The sequence below is a fragment of the Jatropha curcas genome, chromosome 2, assembly GCF_041381405.1.
Source record: "Jatropha curcas cultivar XTBG-Jc1 chromosome 2, XTBG_Jcur_1.0, whole genome shotgun sequence".
In the NCBI taxonomy this organism is placed as follows: Eukaryota; Viridiplantae; Streptophyta; class Magnoliopsida; order Malpighiales; family Euphorbiaceae; genus Jatropha; species Jatropha curcas.
In genome coordinates this window covers 23,485,282-23,509,985 of record NC_143152.1, presented here as the reverse complement: position 1 = coordinate 23,509,985, position 24,704 = coordinate 23,485,282, and the positions used below count along the sequence as shown (strand labels likewise).

Here is a 24,704-nt window from a genome sequence, read left to right as displayed (position 1 = left end):
TATAGAGTATTTTTTTATTTTCTAAAGTAATAAATGAAATATAAAACATACGCTAAACGATGGTAGTGGTAATACTGAGAAAGCAATAATTATGGGTAATTTAATAAATGTATGTTATATGATTTCAATGTAATGTTTTTTTTTTTTTTTTTTTGAAACATTCAATGTAATGAATTTAATAATATGAAAAATCGCCACCCTATGGCATGGAGAGTGTAGGGAGCACTTAACCTGCTTATTATTTTTAAAATAATATATTTCTTTCGTACCATTTTTTATTGCTTATTATTCATTTCATAAAATGTCCTAAAATATTTGTAAGATTTTTAAATTTATATATTTAAATAATTATTTTTCTCATAATAACATTTATGATTATTCATTAAATGAATGATTTTTATTAATATCTTAATAAGTTAAGGATAAAAAATGATAAAATAATTTTTATTGACTAAATCCTTAATATATGTGTTTTGTCAAACCATGCAAACAAAATAAGACGGAAAGAGTAATTCTTAGTTAATTTTTATTCAAATAAAGATCAATTTGGTTCCTGAATTTGTTTAGGAGGATTAAAAATATTAGAGTTGATCTTTTATAACAATTTAACCCCTGAATTTATTTAAAATAATTAAAAATGTCATATTTGAATTTTTACACCAATATAATACATGAGCTTGTTTTGACTTTTATAAATTAAGGAATTGATTCAATTTAATATAATTGACTTTTTATCTTTTTTTATTGTGTACTAAAAACACCCAAAATAAACTTTTTTAGCACTTTATAATAGAAAGTTCAAAACATCATTTATTCTAATAAAGTAAATTTACAAAACATGTAATACCTCAATTTTATAATGCTTGTTCCATTTGAGAGAATAGTTTGTGCCAAAATACTTGTCACATTTGTGATTTCAAGGTGTAAAAAATAATTTTTTTCCATATTTACCCTTTGCATATGACCAATAATTATTACTTCAATTTAATAGTTTTCTTAGAAAATTAGTATTAAATTAAAGATAATATAGTCAATTTACTCAATAATTTATTGTAACTTAGACAAATTTAATGGTTTTCTTAATGGACGTGAAATTCTAAATGTGACAAGTATTATGTAACAGAAATAGCTATTAACTTCAATATGTTCAATTTGGGAAATGTAAGGATTTCAAACCAGTAATTAAAGCACGATTTTAAAATGATCAAATTAACATATATTTATAAATTCAAAATCATCGATCAAGTTAAAAAGTGATACAATATACTTTATATATTATTTTCTCTATTTTTATATTTAATTAATTTTTTTTAATTATGGTTCAATCTCAATTATAGTTTTAAAAATATACATACAAAGGACTCTGGCATTGTAATTACAATAAAGAATCAATGGCTAAATTGACTTAATCGACCTTTTCAATCATTTTAAACAAATTTGGAGGTTAAATTAACTCCAAATATTAAATCTGATCATTGTAATCATTTAAAATAATTTCAAAGGTTAAATTGGCGTAAAAGGTCAAACTTGATCATTTTGATCCCGTTAAATAAGTTCAGAGGCCAAAATAGCATTTAATCCATTTTTATTTTGACTTTTCTTAAATTAGAAATCCGTCACATTTTTTATTTAGGAATCAAGCTTAATTTATTCCCTGAACTTGAAGCAATATTCATATTGTCCAAAAATTAATTTTTTGTACAATTTATTATCTAAACTTGCACCAAAAGAACAAAAATTCCAAATTACTTAAAATAATAAATGTTTTTAAACGAAATATTCATACAATTAAATATTCTTTAATTCTATGATTTTTTTTAAATCAAATATTTTGTTTAGTTATTTTTTAAATCAAAGATTAGACACTATAATTTTTTATAATTATTTTTATGTCTTTAAATAATTTTTCTTTCTTAATTTTTTAACTTTTAAAATAGTTTTTATTAGTTAAAAATATTAAAAATATTTTTTTATGAAAAATTAGGTGTTTTGTTCTTTCTATGCAAGTTTAGGAGTAAATTGTATAAAAAGCTAATTTTTAGGTAAACTGAATATTGTTCCTAAGTTCAAGTGGCAAATTGAGTTTTTTTCCTTTTATCGGAAAGTTCAATAAGTCCGAATATATTATATCCTATGTAATAGAATTAATCCCTCTCTCATGTTGCTGAATTAGTGAAAATGTTGAGCTTAAGAAAACTCAAAATGTGCCACCCTCAATTTTATGTATTGAGCCACTTAAAAATGTTTATATCTAAAATTTTTTAAAAATTTATTGGACTTTTCATTTTTTATGAAAAATTTTATGGTACTCTTAATTTTTATTTTGATTTAATAGATATTTCAATTTATAAAATTACATCTTGACCTATTGAACCTCTCAACTTATAAACTTAGATTAATTAAAAAATTATTTGATAGTTGAAAAATATAAAAATCATTAATAAAACACTGTGTTAATTACGTATCAAATTAATATTTCATATATAAGATTGAAAACCTTAAAAATTGATGTTACTACTATGAGGAAGTCTGAAATTATAAAAATTTAAATCTAAAGTGCCAGAAGATCGATTTTAAGTTAAGGTATCAAAAAAAAAATTTTTTTTTTTTTTAAATACAGCATAAATTATGTATTCCCCGTCTCTGAATTGATAACCACTTAAATCCATCTATAATAACTAGCTTTAAAAAATTAAAATTGGAAGATTAAAAAAATTTAAAATCGAAATAAAATGCAACAACTCAAACAAACTTAAATAAATAAATCTTAAATATCTAGTAAGAACCTAAGCCAAATCCAACCTAAGAGTATGATATTAATGGTACAATTAATAGGTTTATATAGACTAAATTAGTAGTAGTGGTTTATAAAAAATTTTAGGTCGACGGAAAATATTTTCATGGTCAAAGGAAAATTAAGTCATTTTTTAAGGAAAATAATTTTCCATTTTCGAGGGAGTAAAATATTTTCTGGACATTTACAAATTTTATAAATCCATATTTTTTAATTTATTAATCATTATAGTCACTACCACCAATCACCATTTATCAACGACCATCATCACCGGCTACCACCACCACCGGCCACCACCAGCCACATGCAGTTTTCATAATTTATATTTGATGTTTGCATTCTTCTCATATTTAATAATAAAACTTTTAAATTCTAAAATTTTTATTATTATTAATATTTTTATGGTCTCATAAGATAAAGATTTTAATATTTTTAACTAATTTTCAATATTACAACTAAACAACCGAAAATAAAATTTGAGTATAAAAAATTAACACAATATGAATTCTTAACAAGAAAAATAATTTGATTATTCTATATTTTAACTTTAAAATTATAAAATGAACTTATCATTTGATTTCTTTTATATTTTTCAAATTAAATCATCAATTTTTTAAAATAGACAATTTCGAATTAGATTTGAGCAGTTTATGTTTATTCATCATAATACACAAGCAACTGTTTACACCATGTTTTAATACCTTTATGTTATGGATTTAACCTCTGATTTTATAATTTATTTAGTGTTTAATTAATTAATCGGCCTTTTGTAAATATATTAGGAGTTAACAAGAGATGGTTAAAAAGAATGGATTAAGTAACTGTAATTTTATGTTCAACTACAATTTCTCAATCAAATTTCAATTTTAATTTCAAATTTCTTTATGTTCATTGTAATTTTCTTTTTAAGTACTGTTGACTTCTCTTTACAATTCCAATCATTGTAAGTATGACAATATCAATTTCAAGCAATCTCTTCATTTTGTAAAACTTTATGCAAATTTCATTTCTCAAGCACTCTCAATTTAGTTTTCGAATAGCCGGTCAAGTGTTTTATCGTGGATCTAAATCCATTCAGTGCTCTGATTAAGAATTCAGTATCAAAATTACTTTTATAGTTAGTAGACTTCCATACTTAATACGTTCAAAATGTTAGTCAACCTCGATTATTTCACAATGCGAACTAACAATTTTTTAAAAATTAAAATAAATTCACTATGTGTATAATTTTTATGATTCAAAAGAGCGTTGTTTTTTATTTTCATGTTTTATAAAATATTAAAATTGGCAAGTTAAAAAAATGATAACACCAAATAAATTATTAATTTCTTTTGTCTAATGCATAAATTCACACCTGTATTTTACAAAAACAACTTTGTGGCTCTCTCATTTTTATTTTGACCTATTGAATATTTCAATTTATAAAATTATATCTATTACATATTTTAACTAGCAAAAATTATTTTATTGAATATTCAAAATTTTAAAGTTAAATCAATTAAATATTTATTAAATAAGTTAAAAATGAGAAAATTATTATTTCAAAAATTATAATGACCACACATTTAATTAAATATTTTGAATGCCAAAACACACAAAAAATATTATTGCTAGTATAGAAAGAAATATAATGTTATTAAAATTCATAATTTCAAAGACAAAATGGATCACTCGCAAGGTTTAGAGTGTTATAGGGTTTTTCCGTAAAGTACAACTGCAGATGGATTTGGTTTTTTTTTTTCTTTTGAAGGGCCTCTAGTAATTTCAATTAAAAATATTAAAAAAACGAATTATTAATTTCAATTACTACTTAATTTATTGGAATGAAAAAAAAATTAAGACAAGAAGGGCGTTTAGTAATTTGGATGAAAAGGAGAAAAAGACGAGCTTAATTAGTTAAAGAGGATTCTAATGTAATGGCCTCAAGAAGAGCGTGCATGACAGACAAGTGAAAGCTCCTCAGACCTGTTTGGTGATTCGGACTCTTCTATGAACACCAATGAGATTACTGGTCCCATTTTCAGAAAATATTTAAAAAAAAAAAAAACTTTAACTTTATAGCTTTGCTTTGACTCGTCTCTCGCTCTCTCTCTCCGCCTAATAGTCCACAAGAAACACAGGTCCAGTTCATTTTTATACTTTTTTTCTCTCTCTTTCAATCTCCGCTTTCCCTTTCCTCCTCTTTCTCCAGACAGGTTTATTAGGCTACCGGAAGCTCTTTCTTTTACAGTGCTTATTCTCAATTTTCTTCTAATTTTCTTTTCACTGCAAAAGTGAGGTTCTCTCAAGTTCCTGATCCCTCGAGGTAGGTATTTTCTTTTTTTGAGTTTTTATTTATTTTTTTCTCTTGACTGATTACTTTTTTTTTTTTTTTTTTTTTTTTTTTTTTTTTTTTGCATCTGGGTATCTTTTGTTTGCTTGGATCTATGGTGGGCTTTGGTTATGTTCACTGATTCTGTGTCAAGATCTTGGCTTTGCTTAATTGGCCTTTGATCGTTTTTTTCTATGCCTGGGCTTTTATTGTTTTTTCTGATATTAGTTAAGATTTTTGTGCAAACTGCATTTTGTTAGTAGCTGACTTGATGGACTTGTTCTTGGCTTTTCTTGGTGGTCCTTGATTTTTCTTCTTCTTTTTTTTTTTTAAACTCGTTTTTCCAAATTTAGTTCAGGTTTTTTGTGTTTTTTCCCCTTTTTGGCACAAAGAAAGTGTGTTGACTCAATTAGCTATGAAGTCCGATCTTACTTGATCCCTTTCTTATCATTTCGTATAGTTCTTCATGCAGCTTCTTGATAGAGTCATAATTTTTCTGGGAAATAATAGAATTTTGATTTATTACTAGGTTTTATGTTCTATTAGTGATTTGCACTTTTGGATTTGTGGTTTTGACTTATTTTTAGCTAAATTCAATGATTCTAGTTATTGTGGATATTCTATGTTGAACCCTTGTTGTCATTGTATAATATATGTTGGTATGTTCTGTTTTCTGATCTGACCTGTAAATTTTCAGTGCTTGGGGCTTGTGAAATTGGGGCTTGTTGCACTTTCACTTACCTGTTGCTTGAATAATGTAAATTGGCTTATAGCTTTTAGATTTGTACCTCAGATCACTCTCCTTTTGGGTGTCAGGAAGTTCCATTTTTTCTATTAAGCATATATTGATGCAGATATTATTGTTATATCTTATAATTATTATCTAAATAACAGAGTTAGCTGTTTTATTGGCAGATTCTGATAACAACACAGATTGGACTACCAATTCTGGCGCAATGCTTCAGTGATGGGTTCTGGGCATTGGTTTGATCTAATATGATGTAGTTTTGAAACTTGTGTGTTATATAATGGCCTCCAGAAGCAGTAGCAAAGCTTCTATAAAACAATCAGTTGGTGTTCAAAAAGTTGAAGCAAACAGTCTTAAGCCTTTGCCTTTAGAGTTTTCAAAGGCTAGCAAATCCGAGCTTGTCAATCATGGCCACGTGCCTAGGTCAGTAAACACACCTAAGCAGGTTTTGCTGGAAGAAGCCTCTAAAAATAAAAAGCAACCAAATTCTAATAAAAAAGGGACCTCTGATTCATTGAGTAATAAGTTGGAATCCAGTTCTTCCTTAGCTACTCTTGTACAAGCATCCACTGAAGTAGAGTCCTCCATCAATGAGACAAGTGGATCACAGGATGTTTCTGTCGATCAAGAGAAGAAAACCTCAGAATATGGAAGTGTTAAAAGCAGCTCAGTATCTGCCAAAGTTAGTGATGGAACTAGTAGCCTTGCTAAGACTAGTGGAAGTGCTAAGACCAGTGATCGTGTTGATTATGTGGAGAGTGGAAAGAGCAGTATGTGTAGAGGAAGCACAAGTAGTGATGTAAGTGATGAGAGCACTTGTAGCAGCTTTAGTAGCAGTATTAGCAAACCCCATAAAGCAAATGACTTGAGATGGGAAGCCATCCAAGCTGTTAGAGCAAAAGATGGAGTTTTGGGTTTGAGTCATTTTAGACTGCTCAAGAGATTGGGTTGTGGGGATATTGGGAGTGTATATCTGTCAGAGTTGAGTGGAACAAAGTGTTACTTTGCAATGAAGGTTATGGATAAAGGCTCTCTTGCCAGTCGTAAAAAGCTACTTCGGGCTCAAACAGAAAGAGAAATTCTGCAATCCTTGGATCACCCTTTCCTTCCAACGCTGTATACGCACTTTGAGACAGATAAATTCTCCTGTTTGGTAATGGAGTTCTGCCCTGGAGGAGACTTGCATACTCTTAGGCAGAGGCAACCAGGGAAGCATTTCCCTGAGCAGGCTGTAAAGTATGATAAACAAACTCTGACATACTTTCATGTCCGTTTCCTTTTAATTAATTATCATGCATGTTCCATATGGTTATTTGCTACTAACTAATTTCATACTTTGGTAACATATTTTTCTCACATAAGTGATTAAATATAGATTCCTAATATTTGAAAGTTCAGTATCCATAAAATGTAGTTGTATGTTTTATTTCATAATCAATAAGTGTACCTCATGTCGCTTGGGGAATTGTTTAATTTATAAGGATCACAAAAAGTTGACTCTTTTGATGGCTTTAAACTGGATGATGAATAGAAGTTAATGGGTTTAAAATCTCATTGGGAGTGTAGTAGGAGGGGTTTATAAGATGGAGGAGAGCTGCTTAATCCAATGCAACTATCTACTTGACAGGCCAAAATGCAAAAAGGCAGTTTAATGGATGAAGCGACTTGCTTATGAGGATATATTTCTCTGATTATTCTTGCATCAGTCTGGTAGAATAAGCTTTGACTGTCAAAATTATCTAAATTTGGAAATAGTAGGCAGTCTCCCCCTTGTCACTATAATACCCGCTCAAACATTTCATTATGGGGACTTATGTGTTAGTTAATAACTTCTCCATTCTCTCTCTCTCTCTGGACTATAACCTTGAGACTACTTCATGTTGCTCACTCACATAGCATGTTCTATTTACATTCATTATGCATGGGTATTTCATTTTTCCACACTGTAGATCTCTTTCTTAATGTCCCTAATGTTTCTTCTCCACCTCTAGTAACATGCTTGGAGACTCCTTACCAACAACCTAGCATAGCCCTTGAGAATTCTCATGTTTTCTCTATTTTCTTCCTGAACATTATTTTGTTTAACACTGCCTCTACATAATTAGATAAAGAACCTAACGTACATATCTCCAAGCTGAAGATCAGTCTGTTGTCTTTGGTTTCTGATTGTGACCATTGTTGCTTAATAAATTTTGTCTTGCAGATTCTATGTAGCAGAAGTCCTGCTAGCTATGGAATACCTCCATATGCTGGGGATCATTTACCGAGATCTCAAGCCAGAAAATGTCCTTGTAAGGGAAGATGGGCATATAATGCTGTCAGACTTTGATCTTTCCCTGCGATGTGCTGTGAGCCCAACTCTTGTCAAAACCTCATCTCTTGAGTCTGGGCCACTGCAAAAAAATCCAGTTTATTGTGTTCAACCTGCTTGTATTGAGCCTTCCTGCATCCAGCCGTCTTGTGTTGCTCCTACAACATGCTTTTCACCCCGTCTTTTTTCTAGCAAGTCTAAGAAAGACAGAAAACCCAAAAATGAACTTGGAAATCAAGTCAGTCCATTACCTGAGCTAGTAGCAGAGCCAACTGAAGCTAGGTCTATGTCATTTGTTGGGACCCATGAGTATTTGGCTCCTGAGATTATTAAGGGTGAAGGTCATGGAAGCGCTGTAGATTGGTGGACGTTTGGGATCTTTCTATATGAGCTCTTATTTGGTAAAACTCCTTTTAAAGGATCTGGAAATCGAGCCACATTATTCAATGTTGTTGGCCAACCTCTTCGATTTCCAGAAGCACCTGTTGTCAGTTTTGCAGCAAAGGATCTTATAAGGGGTTTGCTTGTGAAAGAACCGCAGCATAGATTGGCCTACAAGCGAGGGGCAACAGAAATAAAACAACATCCATTCTTTGAAGGTGTAAATTGGGCATTGATTCGCTGTGCCACTCCACCTGAGATTCCAAAGCCGGTAGAGGTTGAAAGGGTACCTGTGCCACCGCCATCAGCAAACGTGAAAACTGTTGGCACTGTAGCTGCTCCTGATAAAAAAGGTTCTGATAATTACCTGGAGTTTGATTTCTTTTAGATGGTATTGCTTGAAATTTGCAAATTGTTTTCATTTATGGGAAATTGTCTGAACCTCTTAGGGGTTGTCAGTGACGAGGATAAAGTCTTTCTTTTCTTTTTCTTTGCCCCCCCTCTTCTTTGATATATTGACAGATGATAAGAATGTATGCTTTGCTGTAGCCTGTTGACTCACATATCTGTATTTCATGTTTGCATGGACTGTCATAGAGGGACATTGAAGATTTTTCATTAGATTTGTAGCGTCAGAAATTAGGCCATTAGCCTAGCCAATGGAAACACTATTACTGCCTGTGTTACCAATATCAGTAGTCATGCCTGCCTAGGACCAGGAAGTTGGATTGGCTGCTGGATATGGTTTAGGAGAAATACAGGATTACTAATATGAATGGTAGCTATTTGCCACTTTATGTGTCAATATATAAGTTCAGTTTCATCTTTGGTTATTGAATTTATTAATAATTTTGTCTCAATAATTTTAAGGAAAATGGCTCATTTTTCCCATTACCCGTTGAACTTGGTCAGATATTCAAATTGCCCAAGGATTAAACTTTTTTCAGCTAATTTTCCCTCTGAATTTGGCTGAAAGTGTCAATTTACCTATTATTCCACTTGGTCAGCCCGCGTGGAACTTCCTCAAAATAAGAAAAGTGTGTGTGTTGGTGAGGAGAGAAAATTATAAAGCCTGCAACTTTTACCACTCGAAGACAACATCTTTTGTTTGGTTGATATTTATATTGCATGGAAACTTTCTTTGGCTGCAAGACATGTATTTTTTATGAGTATGGAACTTTTAATTCATTTGGATATGATTAAATGTTGATTGAACTTAACTTATTGTTGAATATATTTAATGGTTTATAATAATTTATCTTTTTATATTTTGAAATATTATCTTATATTTTTCATACTCGTGTGTTTCTCCATGCGTCCACTTCCTATATTTTTAAAAATACTATTTTTCTATGTCGGATTCTGTTTCCGGGCAACTTGGGTTGATACATTTATGTTTTTCTGAACTTATTCACTGTAAGAAGACCTTCTCAGTTTCCATATTTTGAGTAATATTGTAGTAGTATTATTATTAGTACATCAATGATTGAAGCTAAGAGCGACAAATTTTATTTTGGTTTAGCTATATTAGCGTAAAGGTGGAGAATATAAAAATGGAGGCTTGTTATTTTTGGAGTTTGCTGCAACATTAGGCTTTTGACTCTTGACAGAGGATAAATTTGACAATTCCCACAGAGGAAAATATTTGCTATGTAATTGTAATAATTACAGGTGAACTTAGCACAATCCAAATCATCCTATCAACAGGAGGATAAATTTCTAATTTTATAAAATTGACAATTCTAAAACTGTTGATTGCCTTTTATAAATTGAAGTTTAGATCAAACGTTTTGACAGGTTCTAATTGAACAATCAAATGTAATTTTTCTTGCTCAAAAAAATGTTGGGATGGGATATATTTGCAAGCATGCAAATATCTTCAACGCTGTATCCCTTGTGCTATGGGCTGGTTGTTTTCTCATAGACCCAACATTTAGAAATCGTAATGTCTCAATTTTTTTTTTTTTTTTTTTTTTACACGACAGGAGTAATATTCTCTTGAAATAACATTTACTAAATTAGTAATAACTTTCGTGGTAGAAACTCGAATCTGTTTACATTTTTTACAAAATATGAGAAAACGAACTAGATTGAATCTATTAAAATTTTGAGTGAGAGAAGATAAATAATTCATTATTGCTTATACCAGAATATCTTGTACAAGAAAATAGACAGTCATTGTTAGAATATCAATACAAAATTAAATGTCAATATGTAAATTACTAATTGAATAATACAGGAAAAGGAAAGGTCGATGCAGCATCCCACGTACGTAAGATCCGAGGAAGGTTGACGTACACAACCTTTCCCCTAATTTTTGAACGAAGATGTTCACTTGTTGTATCACATTATTCTACGTGATTTGAAACACATACATGAAAAAGAATCATTATTATTGGGTTGATCTAGCAACTCGATAGATTTTGCATCACCAATTTCACCATGTGATGATGGTGAGGCTAATCCAATCATTTGCTCAATCACTTCCTTTCCATCACATATGATTTTAATATCACAAAACTCTGATGCATTTTGAAAAATCCGATCGGCTATTCCATTTCCTTTCCTAGCTTTCATTTTCCTGTTCATTAAAAAAAAATTCATAAACAAAATACGAAAGTGGGTAAGATTGAAACATATTGAGAATTACCTTAGGTTGGATTTGGTAGTTCCAAGCACTAGCTTCCTAATATTGAGAATGGGAATGAGCTCCAATATAGCCTTTGCAACCACATCACTCTCAATAAGTATGGTGTCCACCTTAACCTGCTTCGTTAAATTTTTTTTTTCCTTTAATATATTTGATTAAGCATCCAAATTTCCTCCTAATTTCTTGTACGGTTGATTGGTAGATACTTTACCACTACATTTGTTTCAATGGCTGAATTTTAGAAGTCCTTAGTATTTATTTGGTATAGATAGATTTCATAATAAATTTATATAATTCAATTATAAATTTATATTTTCATGTTTGATATTGACAGTTACTGAATTCAACAAGGATAAAAAAAAAAAAAAAAAAAAAAAAAAAGAAAAATGATATTTGAACTGAATAAGAGTGATATGAGAAGAAAATGTTTCAATATGAGTTAGTTGTCCATCTAGAAAATAAGGAGGTATTTATAATTAAATACTATATTATAAATAAATACATTTGACATATTACTATATTTCAAAATACTTGTCATATTTATGATTTCGAGAAACGATAAATTTTTTTTTATGTTTACCCTTCGCATATGACCAACAATTAATGTTTCAATTTCTTAAAAAAATAATATATAGATATATTAAATTAAGGATAGTATAGTTAATTTACTCCATAATTTATTACAACTTTGATAAATTTAATGGATTTCTAGATAAGTTTAATAGTTTTCTTCAAGGACGTGAAATTCCAAATATAATAAGTATTTATAAACAAAAATAATAGTAGTAGTAATTGTTTGTACAAGTTAATGTACAAGCTAAGAAACATGATACAGAGCGTTTGACCCAGATATTTATTATTGAGAATGACGGTTGGTGAGCCCGGATAAATTATAGCTAGATCCTTCATTTAAATTACAATTATACTCTCGGTCTTAAATATGATCTATCATATAGTATAAATGAAAACTCTTTTTATAATTAATTCTAGGAAATTGGTTATGTCCGACTAAACTTTACCGGATTTTGCAAATGAACTCTAAACTTAATAAATAGTGCATTAATTTTACATGAATTGATTCCAAATGGTTACTTTTTTTTTTTTATTATTTGTCCAAATATAAATGAATATTTTTAATAAAATTTATTAGTACATGAAATGGTTATTTTTTTATTTATTAGATTGTTATTCATAGATTTGAGAAAGAAACAAAGAGATTTTACCTTGGATGCAGAACACATATTAATGAACTTTTGAAGGAGTTCTCTTCTCTTGCCTCTTTCTTGGGCCATGTATATTTCCACCTGTTCAGGACTTACTTGATTCTTTGGAAGCTTACCCACTGTCTCATCACACACAGTCAAAACACCTTATTCAAATATTTATTCAAGTAATAAATAAATATTATTTTGTTGCTTAAATGTATAAAGAAATGTAGAGTCAAAATATTGATAGCTCTCTGATTGGTTCTTCAATTCCTTTTTTTTTTTTATTGAGAAATTAATATTACGTAAATAGTAATAATAACTTAAATTTTAATTGAGTTAGACATAAAATAAGTATAAAAATGAGTTTCAGTACTATTGTATAGAACTATGTCGTTTAATATGATAGCAAAATTTCACATTAGGAGATGTAATTTAAAACATATCCGGTTGCACATGTTCAGAATTTCATATATTAAGTAATAATAAAATGTTTAAGAAAATTATTATCAGATGCTGTCTAATCTTAAAACAAACCTATTGGTTTTTTGGATAAGACAGATTTAATACTTAATGATCCCAAAAAATGAAAACATCAAAAGAAAAATAAGGGTCTGTTAAGTAAATTTAACTGTTTTGATAGCTGTTAGCTGTCATAGTAGTGTTTAGTTGTTAGCTATTAGCTTTTAAATGTTAAATGAGTATTTTAAAAACTAAACATTAAATGAGTACTTTAAAGGCTAAACATTATATTCGTACTATTTTTTTGGACTGTTCATCAAAATTAACTGTTTTGACAGTTGTTTAAGTAGCTTAACTATGAGTTAACTATGCTAACTTAAAAGTAGTCTTGCAACGGTTACCCATTTTGAATGCTTAACCATTCTATGATATATTTTAGAGAATTTGGTGGTTATTTTAGATAATTAGAACTATTCCATTAAAAAAAAGATAATTAGGAAATATTAAGAGATATTCTAGATAAACGGGGATATTCAAATTATTAAATATTGAATTATTCAAACATCGGTATTATCAATTCTTATCTACAGGTATAAAATAATTTTATTGTACTTCTGAAGAATAACAACACTGAAAAATATATCCTCGTCATGATTCAACCCACAAAACAAAATTTAGGAGGCTCAACCATAACCGGCCGAAGTTGCAATTCTAGACCATTGAAAACTATCATTGAAATCTTTAAGCACAATTAATTAACAATTAATTAATTAATGATGTCAAGAATAATATAATCTTTCATACTTGATCGCTAATTAATTATTCTTTAGTTTGTAATTATATAGCAGAAGCAAGTCCAATGCATTGACCCGAAACATAAGAGCCAAAAAGAAAAGAAAAAACAAATGAAGGAAAAAAGAAAATATGGAGAGAAGAAGAAGAGCTTACATGGAGAAGGTACATGGCGTATCTCTGGAAAGATATGAATGAGATAAACCATAGTAGATTCATTTCTAATAAGGTTCTTCAGTGTCCACGAAACTGCATCTGCGCTTGTCTCGCTTTTTCCTACTGCAACGTAAACGCAATCCTCCCCTGGTGTTCGGCTCCGTATATCAAGCGAAAACGTGCTTCCTTCCAATTCTTCTTTTATGGTTTCTATTTTTTCTCCAATTTTTATCGAAAACAGATCGTCGGTCTCTTCCTCAATCTCACTTGTATTTGTATTTTTGTATTGAAGATGATGAAACAAGGCGGTACTACTTGTCGTTGCTTCTTGGTGGAGATGTCCCGTCGTTGAAAACGACATCGTTCTCCGGCTGAGATGACTGTGATCGAGTATTTTTAGACGGAAAAAGGAAACTGAAAAACGTTAATGTTGAGGATGGAAAAACATACTGGATGGGTTCGTATATATATTATCTTCAACTTGGGGACCTGTTTTGTTTAAAATTAGAGTAGTTGTTCCCTGTGGTTATGAGAGTCCACGGAAAGGAAGACTAATGATTTGGACAAATATTGAAGGTTAATTGAAAAAAACAAAACCCTTAATTTTAAAACTCTCGTGATTTTAGCCATTTTTTAAAAAAATTTATTTATTGTATTTTTTTTTTTTTAGTAATTGCAACTATAATTAATATGATAACTGTTAGTTGATATTACCACTCATAAATGGCATATCATTACTAATTGAAAATTTCATTAATTTAGTAAAAATAAAAAAATAAAAAATAAAATAATACTTAATCCTAAGTAGTAGAGATTTAAAACTCGAAGTCAATCAGATATGATTTGAATAGTCTTCTCACTTATGTGAACAGTGAAAGGTTTCGAGTTCGAGTTTTCTCAACTACAAGTGTTTTCATCAATTTGGTGGATGCAAGGAAAAACTACCTCGGCCATCGAATCTCTTAATGAATTAAAAAAAATTAAATAGAAGGATTGAATTTTTTTTAATCCGTTAGCTATTATGTTTTAAATATGCGCTCACATGGTAAGTTTTGATGACTTTTATAATCAATGATTTTTATAGTTAATTAGTCTTTTTTAACCTACGTTTGTACTTATTGTTTTTACTCGTGAATTAATTTTTTATTTTATTTTTTTATATATGATATTATTAATTTTTAAAATCTAATTTTAATTGTGGTAATTTATTATTATTATTTTTAATTGAATTTATTCACAGTATTAATCGATTGGACGTGTACGTATATAAGAAAAGTTGGTTATACTATGGGTAAATTGAGCAATTCGTTCAATTGCACTGAAAGGATAAAGGCCCAATATGACATTCATACTCTTTTTAGCGATCCAATCAAATCCAAAATTAAGTTTGAAGCCAAATTAGCAATTATTATTATTATTATATTCTCTATTTCAGCTCAATTTAACCGGTCTTGCTTGCAAATAATTAAAGGAAAAAAAAAAAGTTTTATGTACTTTTAAATAATATTATTTTTTAAATCCAAAATTGAAAAAAAAAATTAAAATACAGAATTTTTTTTATTAATAGTTATATCATAATTTTTATATTTTATATATATATTTCCATTGAGTTTTATTTTTTATTTTATATCAACAATAAATCTTATTATATATTTCTTAATAAATAATAATAAATAATATTTATTCTTTGTAGAATTAGTTACTTGTAGGAAATAATTATAACCAATCAAATTAAAAATTTATTAAAAATAATAATTAAACATAGTTATATTCTTGCATATTTGATGTCAATAAAATTAAAATCCTTAAAGACATAATATTCTTACCATATTTGATATATACCTTTTTTTTAGTATGTAATATAATTTCTTAGTTTATCGAATAGAATTTAGATTTAAATATGAAATTAATATAATCAATTAAAAATTAAATTACCTTGATTTTTTTAACAGTAGAATTAAAATCCTTAAAGATATTATATTTTTATCATATTTAATGTATAACTTATATAATATAATTTATTATTTTATCCAATATAATTTAGATTTAAATAGAAAATTTATATAGTTAATCAAAATTAAATTACCTTTATCTTTCAATCAATAAAATTTAAATCATTAATGATATTTTTTTTTAAAACTATAAACTTAAAAAGGGCGTTTTTGACAATCCCAATGTTCCCCATCCATTTCCATTTTATATATGGAATTGTAAAAAATAAAAATACAAGGTATTGATTGAAAATTAGCCAAAATTGTAAAGTGTGAAAATTGAGGTTTTTTTTTTATTTTGCCAATATATTAATTTCTATTAATTATATTAATTTCTATTTTTAAGTGAATTACTAACTAATCTCCTGAATATACTCAATTGCAGTAGTAAGGACCTTTATTTTCAAAATTTAGGTATATAATCTCTCAATTTTGTCCTAATTAATCCCTTTGCTAAATTTGTTGTTAATCAAAAGGATTAAATATGAATAGCACAACATAGGCTTAGGTAAAATCAAGACACCATATAATTAAATTCCACAAATAGGGAGCACTAACAAGTGTAATTTACACTTCACTTTTCAGGCCTTTTTATTTTATAGTATAAAAATAAATAAATAAATTATTTTAATAATAAAAATTTTAAACATATTTGAGAATTAGAAAATGAAAATTTAATTAATTAATTAATTAAAAATCAATATTTAAAGTTGGAGAATATAAGATGACAATCTTGGATTATGACTCCATTAGCAAAAAACCAATTAAGATCCATTAATTTTAACTTGTAGCTGTTGTCATTTCTCTAGCAAAAGCCAACAAGTCAAAGGGCCATTTTATTAATTTGAAAGGTTGTTAATTACTTAGCTAAGAAAATCAGAAGAGCCAAGATTAGGGTTTTGATTTTCTATGTAGATTTTACTTTTTAAAAGTGTTCCCATGGACTGTTTCTACGCAACAATTGATTGTATATATATGTATCATGGGAATGAGCTGAGAAAACATTAAGATTGCCAAAAACATCCCTATCAAATTTATAGAAAAAAAAAATATCATAAAGGATTTTAATTTAATTGGTTGAAAAAATAAAGCTAATTTGGTTTTGATTGGTCATATTAATTTTCTATTTAAATATAAATTCTATTGGATAAACTAAAAAATTATGTTATATAGTAAATATCGTAATAATATTATATTTTTAAGGATTTTAATTTTATTAGTGGAAAAATAAAGGTATTTTAATTTTAATTGGTTTTATTATAATATATAAGGTACATATTTAAATATAATATTTTTAATTATTATATTTAATAAAATTTTAATTTGATTAGTTATAATTATTTCTAGAAGTAACTTATTGTAGAAAAAATAACTGTAATTGATTATTATTTATTAATGAATATATTATAAGATTTATTGTTTGATATAAAATAGAAAATAAAACTCACTAGAAATATATATATAATTAAAATTATGATGTAACATGTTATATTAGCAAACCATGTAATACATTGAAAGAATTTCTTTCTAAAAAAAAAATTCATAAAATTAATTATATGCTCAAGACTTTAGCAAAATGTAAAAGAAAAATATACCAAAATTATAAATGACGATTTAAAATCATGATTAGTATATTAGTTATTGTAATAGTAAAATTGATTTCGCTATTGTTTTGCACTTTGTGGATGAAAGAGTGCTACTACTTGATGGTAATTTGCTACATATAGACATAACATGTTACTTATGGTAAATATATGAACATTTAATTGATATAGCTAATTATTTCTTTTAGAGTTGTCAAGTACAAATTGATTTTTCTATATTTGATTACAATATTTATCTATTACCTTATAAGAAATTTAATATTCTTCGATCAATATGTTGATTTTATATATTTGCACAATATTTTTTAATCATTTGTTTGAAAATTTTAGTATTTTTTAATGAGGTTACAAATTAAATAAGGATGAGAATAATATTCAAATCCGGATGTAAATAACCTTTATTTTGACTGTTATGTCTATGCTTTATTGGCTTGTTAGGGCAAAAAAGCACCTTGACCATTTTATACATGAAAGCTTTCATTTTTAGTAGTAATAGAAATTACACATATAAAGGTTGCATTTTATGGAATTCAATGGTTATATATTAAAATTTTATATGTATTTTGAATTTTTTTTAAACTTTATATTGGTACATGCTAGGCATGATCACGGGTGCAGAACCGCTGATTTTAGTTTCAAAATCTTGGTTCCAATTATAAAAAAGATGTAACCAAATAGTATTACCACATTTAATATGTACCTTCTACGGTATATAATATTATCCAATAGAATTTATATCTAAACAGAAAATTAATATAACCTATCAAAATTAAATTTTTTTCATTTTTTCAATCAATAAAATTAAAATCTTTAATGATATTTTTTTATCAATCCATAGATATATATATATATATATATATATATATATATATATATAAAGTTATTTATTGTCAATAAATAAACGGAATTTTAGATTCGCTATTGCTTTGCACTTTGCAGAAGGAAGAGTGTCATTATTTCATGGGTAATTTATTATAGAAAGACATAAAGTATTGCTTATGGTAAATATATGAACTATTAATTGATATAATTGATTATTTTATTTAAAATAGTCATGTACAAACATATTATTTTATATTTAATTGTAGCATTTATCAATTACATCGTAAAAAATTTAATATTCTTCAATCAATATGTTGACTTTCTATATTTAGTACAATATTTCTCAATTACTTATATGAGAAATTTAGTATTGTTCAATGAGATTACAAATTAAAGAGGGATAGAGGGATAAAAGTGAGGTTTAAATCCGGATGTAAATGATTTTTATTTTGGCTATTAGGTCACTTCATTGGTTTATTAGGGTAAAAAGAAGTACGCTTGACCATTTTAGACATGAAACTTCTCATTTTTATTAATAAAATTTGACACACGTAGAAAATTACACATCTTAAGGATAGATTTTAAAAAATTCAATGATTATATTTCAAAATTTTATATGGATTTTAAATTTTTTATAAATTTATGCTAGTCATGTTTATAGTTATCGCCGATTTCGGTTCCAAAATCTCTGGTTCTAGTTCTAAGAAAGGTGAAACCGAATGATATTACCATATTTAATATGTACCTTATATATATATATTATATAATAGAATTTAGATTTAAATAGGAAATTAATATTATCAATCAAAATTAAATTACCTTTATTTTTTCAACCAATCAAATTAAAATTCTTAATAATATTTTTATCAATCCATACACTTAATTGGAACGTTTTATATATATTAGTCTTTTTTATGACGTGCATTGCACATTAACTATATTTTTTATATACTCATTTTTTGTACTCTTTTAATTTTTTTATTTATATAATATTGAAGCATAGGTTTTTATTCATATTAAAATAAATACAAGTGGTTATCTTTATTACATATTGTCGTATAAGCTACTTTTAATGCTATTTCTTATGTACTCAATTCTATTTTTATATAATGAAGTGATCTCAAACTGAATTGATAATGGTAATCATTTTGGCTACAGTAGCAGTATTATTTATCCACTGTATTAGAAAAAGAAATATATGCATATACACACAAATTCTTGAAACCAAAAAAGTGACCAAAAATATAAATATATAGTTCTAGTTTTTTTCAGTGACCCAAAACAGAAATATATAATTTTAGTTTTTTTCCAGTTTTCTGAGACTATTTTCTTTTAAGTCTAACAAATTTAGGATACAAGAGAAAAAATATCAAGAAAATTAAAAATACTTAATCATTAAAAGACCATCTATTTATTGCAAGGGAGATATAAATCTCTTACTAAATTAAAATGATAATAGTTACAAATTATTCAATAATGAAAAAAAAAATAAAAAATTATTATTACGAATAAAATTCTTTTTAGAACTCGCCTAATAAATAAATATATATATATATATATATATATATATATATATATATATATATATTTTAAATTATTCACCAATCCTCACACATATATATTCATTTTATTTAAAATAAATTTTGAAAAGTAAAAATATAAAAATTTTGAAAAGTTTAATTATGTGCATTCTATTTGAAAATTTATTTTCTAAAAAATATACCCAATCAATTCATACAAACATAAAGAAAAAATATTAATAAAAAAAATATTTTTATTTTTATCTCTCTCCTAAATAAAATATTAAGTATATTCTGTTTGAAATTTTATTTTTTAATAAAATATATCCGATGAAATCATATAAATATAAAAAAATATTGATAAAAAGAATATATTTTTTTCTTTTTTTTTATTTCTCTTTGAAATAAAATATTTTAAATTATAATTAAAATAGAATCAAGTATTTAAAAAATAAAATATAAAAATTTTCAAATGTCTCCTTATTATATATATATATATATATATATATTTATTTTTATATCCTTCGCTAAGATCAACATCAAGCAAAAAAAATTAAATATTATATTTTTAATTTTGGTTTCATTATTCTAAAGAAACCAAAGATTTGGCCAAAATATTCAAATTTTATTGCAGGAAAAGTAAAATTATGGGAAAATAATGAAATCTTTCATTAATTAAATAGAGTGATAATTGAAATAGTTTCCTTAATTATATAAATTACTAATTGAATATGAATTTAATTTTAAATTAAAATACCTTTCTTAATTGAATAAACTACTAATTGTATCTGAATTTTATTTTTTTTATTTTTGAGAAAAATATGAATATAAGTTTACTCATTTAAAACTTTATAATATACAATAAGGTCAATTTATTTTAAAGCACGATATTAATATATTAACATGCTAATATTAGCATATTGACAATGTAAATGAAATGATATTATTATAAATAACTTACCTACAATTTATAATCTATCTATCTATAATTTATATCTATCTATATATCTATATCTATATCTACATCTATCTATAATATTTATCTATAATATATACTATATACAAATGTGAGAATATGAGAATAATGAGATTTTCGATAGCACCGTTATAAAATTATATTTTATTTATTGATTAGATATAATTTATTAAATAAATACATATAGATAATTAAGTATTTCAAAATTTTAAGTTTTTATTGTTTTTATCTTTTTTTAATATATTTTTAATAAATATATATGATAATCAAACATTTAAAAATTTTTTATATTTTATTTTTCAAATTTATTTTTAAAATTTTTGATTGTATTTTTATTATAATTTATTTTCTTTAGGAGAGAGATAAAAAAAAGGAAAAAAGTATATTTTTTATGATATTCTTTTTTATGTTTGTATAATTTGATTGGATATATATTTTTAAAAATAAAATTTCAAATAGAATATAAATAATTAACCCTTTCAAAATTTCAAAATTTTTACTTTTTAAATTTTATTTTTAAATAAAATGAATATATATATGTGTGGGATGATAAACAATTGAACATTTTAATTTTAAAAATATATATAATATTTTATTATTATATCTATATGTCTATATATATTGAAACGTATTTATCAGGTGATGTTGTATAATTGTACATATCTAATTATAATGAACTTTAAATAAATGACGATATAAATTGAATTGAATTGTGTGTATATACATATTGCTATTTTATTAACCGTTATATTTACATTAATTTTACATGAAATTTTATTTTAACAATACAAAAATTTAAATAATATAAAACAAAAATTATAATCAATATTTTTTTGGTACATTAAGAAAGGAAACAAAGCTAACTAAAGAAGACTTTGGTGTGACCCACACCAGCTAGATCTTGAGGTAAGAGAGAGGTGACATTCGAAGGAGGGCTATGAAGAACTTGGAAGTCTTGAGCACAGACAACAAAAATCTTGGATAGGCAATCAGCTAAGGAATTGACCTCTTGAAGATGTGAGAGATCCGCAGCTAAGGGTGGGACCGAATGAGCAATCTTATATTAGTCACTAATGAACTTAACCCTGCTGGAAGGTCCATTCCACCTTGCACCATTCGAACAACTATGAAATTGTCACTCTCAACTTGGAGAGGAAGGAAAAAGTGAGCCAACGCAAGCTTAATTCCATGAAACAAAGCCCATAACTCAATACTCAGTACTAAAGTGATCACAACTTTAGCGACAAAACCAAGTTACCAACAATCCAAAGAGTCGAACAAGTCCACCACCAAACCAGGACTAAGAAGCCTGGGGACCGAACATCAATATTTAACTTGAAGGATCCAGTCTTCGGACTTGAAGGATCCAGTCTTCGGTAGAACCCATGTGGTCCACCTATCCATCGATGGAGAAGAGTTACTGCTTGGAATAGTTACTCTATCGGTAGTATCCAGGTATTGCCTAGCAAAAAGATATGCCTAATGCTGAATAACATGAGTTGGGGTTGCATGCTCTTTGAACACCACCTTGTTTCGATTTTTTCTAGATAAACCATTATACCGTTCCAAAAAACGAGGCCCAAACCATTAAACTTCAAGTTACTAGAGGCAAGATTTAAAGAATCCCAGTCCGAGATGCTAAGATCAAGCTTGAAAAAGACATCTCAAAATTTCGGGTGAACTGACAACTGCCAAATACCAATAACCTCGGCACAATCCCGTATGGTGTGCATGCATGTCCCTGCTGCAGGACAGCGTACGGGGTACTCAATATGCTGGGTGAGATGGCGAGGCCATCATTCAGTGTTGATTAGTAAAAAGATTATGATGAAGAAGCCAAAGAAAGCTTCCTATCTGTTGGTAACCTTGCCATTTCCAAATTCTCATCCAAGAGGCATTCCCTTAATTTGTCTCTTGGGGATATAATAGCTTAAAAGTATATTTGATTGTTAAGTTACCTGACGAAGAGGGTCCCTAAAAAACCAAATCATCGCCAAGCTCCCCAGTCGAAGCTGGGATAGCCTGGACCTTCTGCACAAACTCATCAGATAGGAAGTGATGCAACAGGCTCAGATTCCAATCACCATCTGGAGCAACATACATAGCGGCCTTATGATCCTTCATGTCATTCGTAATGGCTATTATTGCAACATCAATCAACTTAACACCAGCATCGATCTAAGGGTCAGTCAAAAAGCGGATAGAAAGACCATTACCTAATGCCCACACCATGCTAGTAGTTAAATGATGAAAGATCTGCTTTATTCCCTTGGCCACTGCAGATAAGTTTGAGCCATATATCCAGGATAGGATAAGCTCTTCACCAAGCTTATATTTGGATCGAAGTACTTGGACCCATAGCGCCTACCAGTCATAAATCAAACCCCAACACAACTTAAGCAAAAATATCCCATTTAAATCGGATAAGCACCGAAAACTAAGGCCACCAACTTGCTTTAGGGATTGAATTCGCTCCCATGGGACTAGTGCCATCTTTCGATTAGCATCAATCGCTCCCCAAACAAACTTACGACAATTCTTCTCAATCTTATTTCACAACCCAGCTGGTATTCTCGTCGTCTTCATCGAATAAATTGGAATAGCAGCCAAAACCGACCTGCGTGAGAGTGATTCTTTCAGCAAGAGAGAGCTAAAACGCCTTCTAATTTGCAAGCGGAGTAGTGACCAAATCAAGAATATGCTGGTAAGTATGTCTCGTTCTTCCACGCAATATGGGCATACCTACAGACTTGCCAAAGTTCTCAGTCTCCTTGAAAGCCAAGTGAGCGGTCAGATTCTGTCTTTTGGCGAGATCGACATGCTTAAAGTAATAGACATAATTTTACTAGAATTAATCTTTTGCCCAGAGTAAGCGGCCAAATCCTGTCTTTTAGCGAGAGGGACATTCTTAAAGTAATAGACATAATTTTGCTAGAATTAATCTTTTGCCTAGAGCGAGCCCAGAAATCAGTGAGAAGCCCATTAATAACATCCGCCTGGTTTGTATCAGCTTCGATGAATAAAAATAAGTCATCCGCGAAAAATAAATGAGTGAGCGAGGTTCCATTACGTTGTAAGGAGATGGGTTTCCATAGCCTTTGGTGAACAGCCAAAGAAATAGCTTGAGCAAGTCTGTCTCAAGGTTTACTTTAATAGCCATAACCCCCATCCGCCCCCTTCTTTTATCGCATGGAGTGGATAATTTCCTGTGCAAGAATGATATTATCAGTAATTTTTCGCCCCTGTATAAAGCTTATTTGAGTGGGTCCTACGACTGTAGAAAGTAAAAGCTTAATTTCATTCACAATAATTTTAGTGACTAGTTTATACATCGCAGAACAGAGATTAATGGGTCTAAATTACGATATAGTTGTGGGATTACTTATCTTGGGAATGAGCATTAGGATAGTTCCATTTAATGTCGCATCCATGGTATAAGTCGAGAAAATTCTACAACAGACTGAATGAGCAAACACTAACCAATTTTTCTAATAGAAACTCGCTTGGAGCCCATCTGCTTCGGAGCTTTCCACCGCTTCATGTAGAAGAGAGCTCCTTTCACTACCTCATCAGTAAACGAGAGAGCCAGGCTATGTAAGCCTCCTTCATGAATAGTCAAAAACAATCAAGAGATGAGAAAAATAGGAGAAATCGAGCATTCTTCTGTAAACAAACCCGCAAAGTAATTTCGAGCCATATGTTTTAACATTGGGCCATCATCAATCCAAGCGCCATTTTTTTCCCGAAGCATTTCAATCCGATTAAACTTATGCCAATTAATGGTTTTTAAGTGGAAATAAGCAGTGTTCCTGTCTCCCCACTATATCTAGTCGGCTCTTGGTTTCTGTATGCAGATTAATTCCTCCTAGTATAGGACCTGATCCAGCTCTACTTAAAGTCGCATGTCTAGCACATACAATTTATTAGTTGGGTAGGACTAAAGAAAATGTTGAATACCAGCTATTTGGAAGAGGTTTCTTT

The 24,704-nt window shown here is 28.1% G+C and overlaps 2 protein-coding genes across 2 annotated transcripts; one reads left to right on the top strand and one right to left on the bottom strand.

Moving 5' to 3' along the window:
* The first annotated feature begins 4,870 nt into the window (after nucleotides 1-4,870).
* On the top strand, nucleotides 4,871-9,166 carry D6PKL2 (D6 protein kinase like 2). The gene is made up of 3 exons (XM_089717873.1): nucleotides 4,871-5,099; nucleotides 6,021-7,089; nucleotides 8,057-9,166. The coding sequence occupies exons 2-3, from the start codon at nucleotides 6,134-6,136 to the stop codon at nucleotides 8,931-8,933; spliced, it is 1,833 nt and encodes a 610-aa protein (XP_089573999.1). The 5' UTR covers nucleotides 4,871-5,099; nucleotides 6,021-6,133; the 3' UTR covers nucleotides 8,934-9,166.
* Nucleotides 9,167-10,638: 1,472 nt separating this feature from the next.
* On the bottom strand, nucleotides 10,639-14,340 carry LOC105636354 (Adenine nucleotide alpha hydrolases-like superfamily protein). The gene is made up of 4 exons (XM_012219615.4): nucleotides 13,811-14,340; nucleotides 12,419-12,537; nucleotides 11,196-11,311; nucleotides 10,639-11,126 (listed from the first exon to the last, which is right to left on the bottom strand). The coding sequence occupies exons 1-4, from the start codon at nucleotides 14,169-14,171 to the stop codon at nucleotides 10,889-10,891; spliced, it is 834 nt and encodes a 277-aa protein (XP_012075005.1). The 5' UTR covers nucleotides 14,172-14,340; the 3' UTR covers nucleotides 10,639-10,888.
* Nucleotides 14,341-24,704: the final 10,364 nt, after the last annotated feature.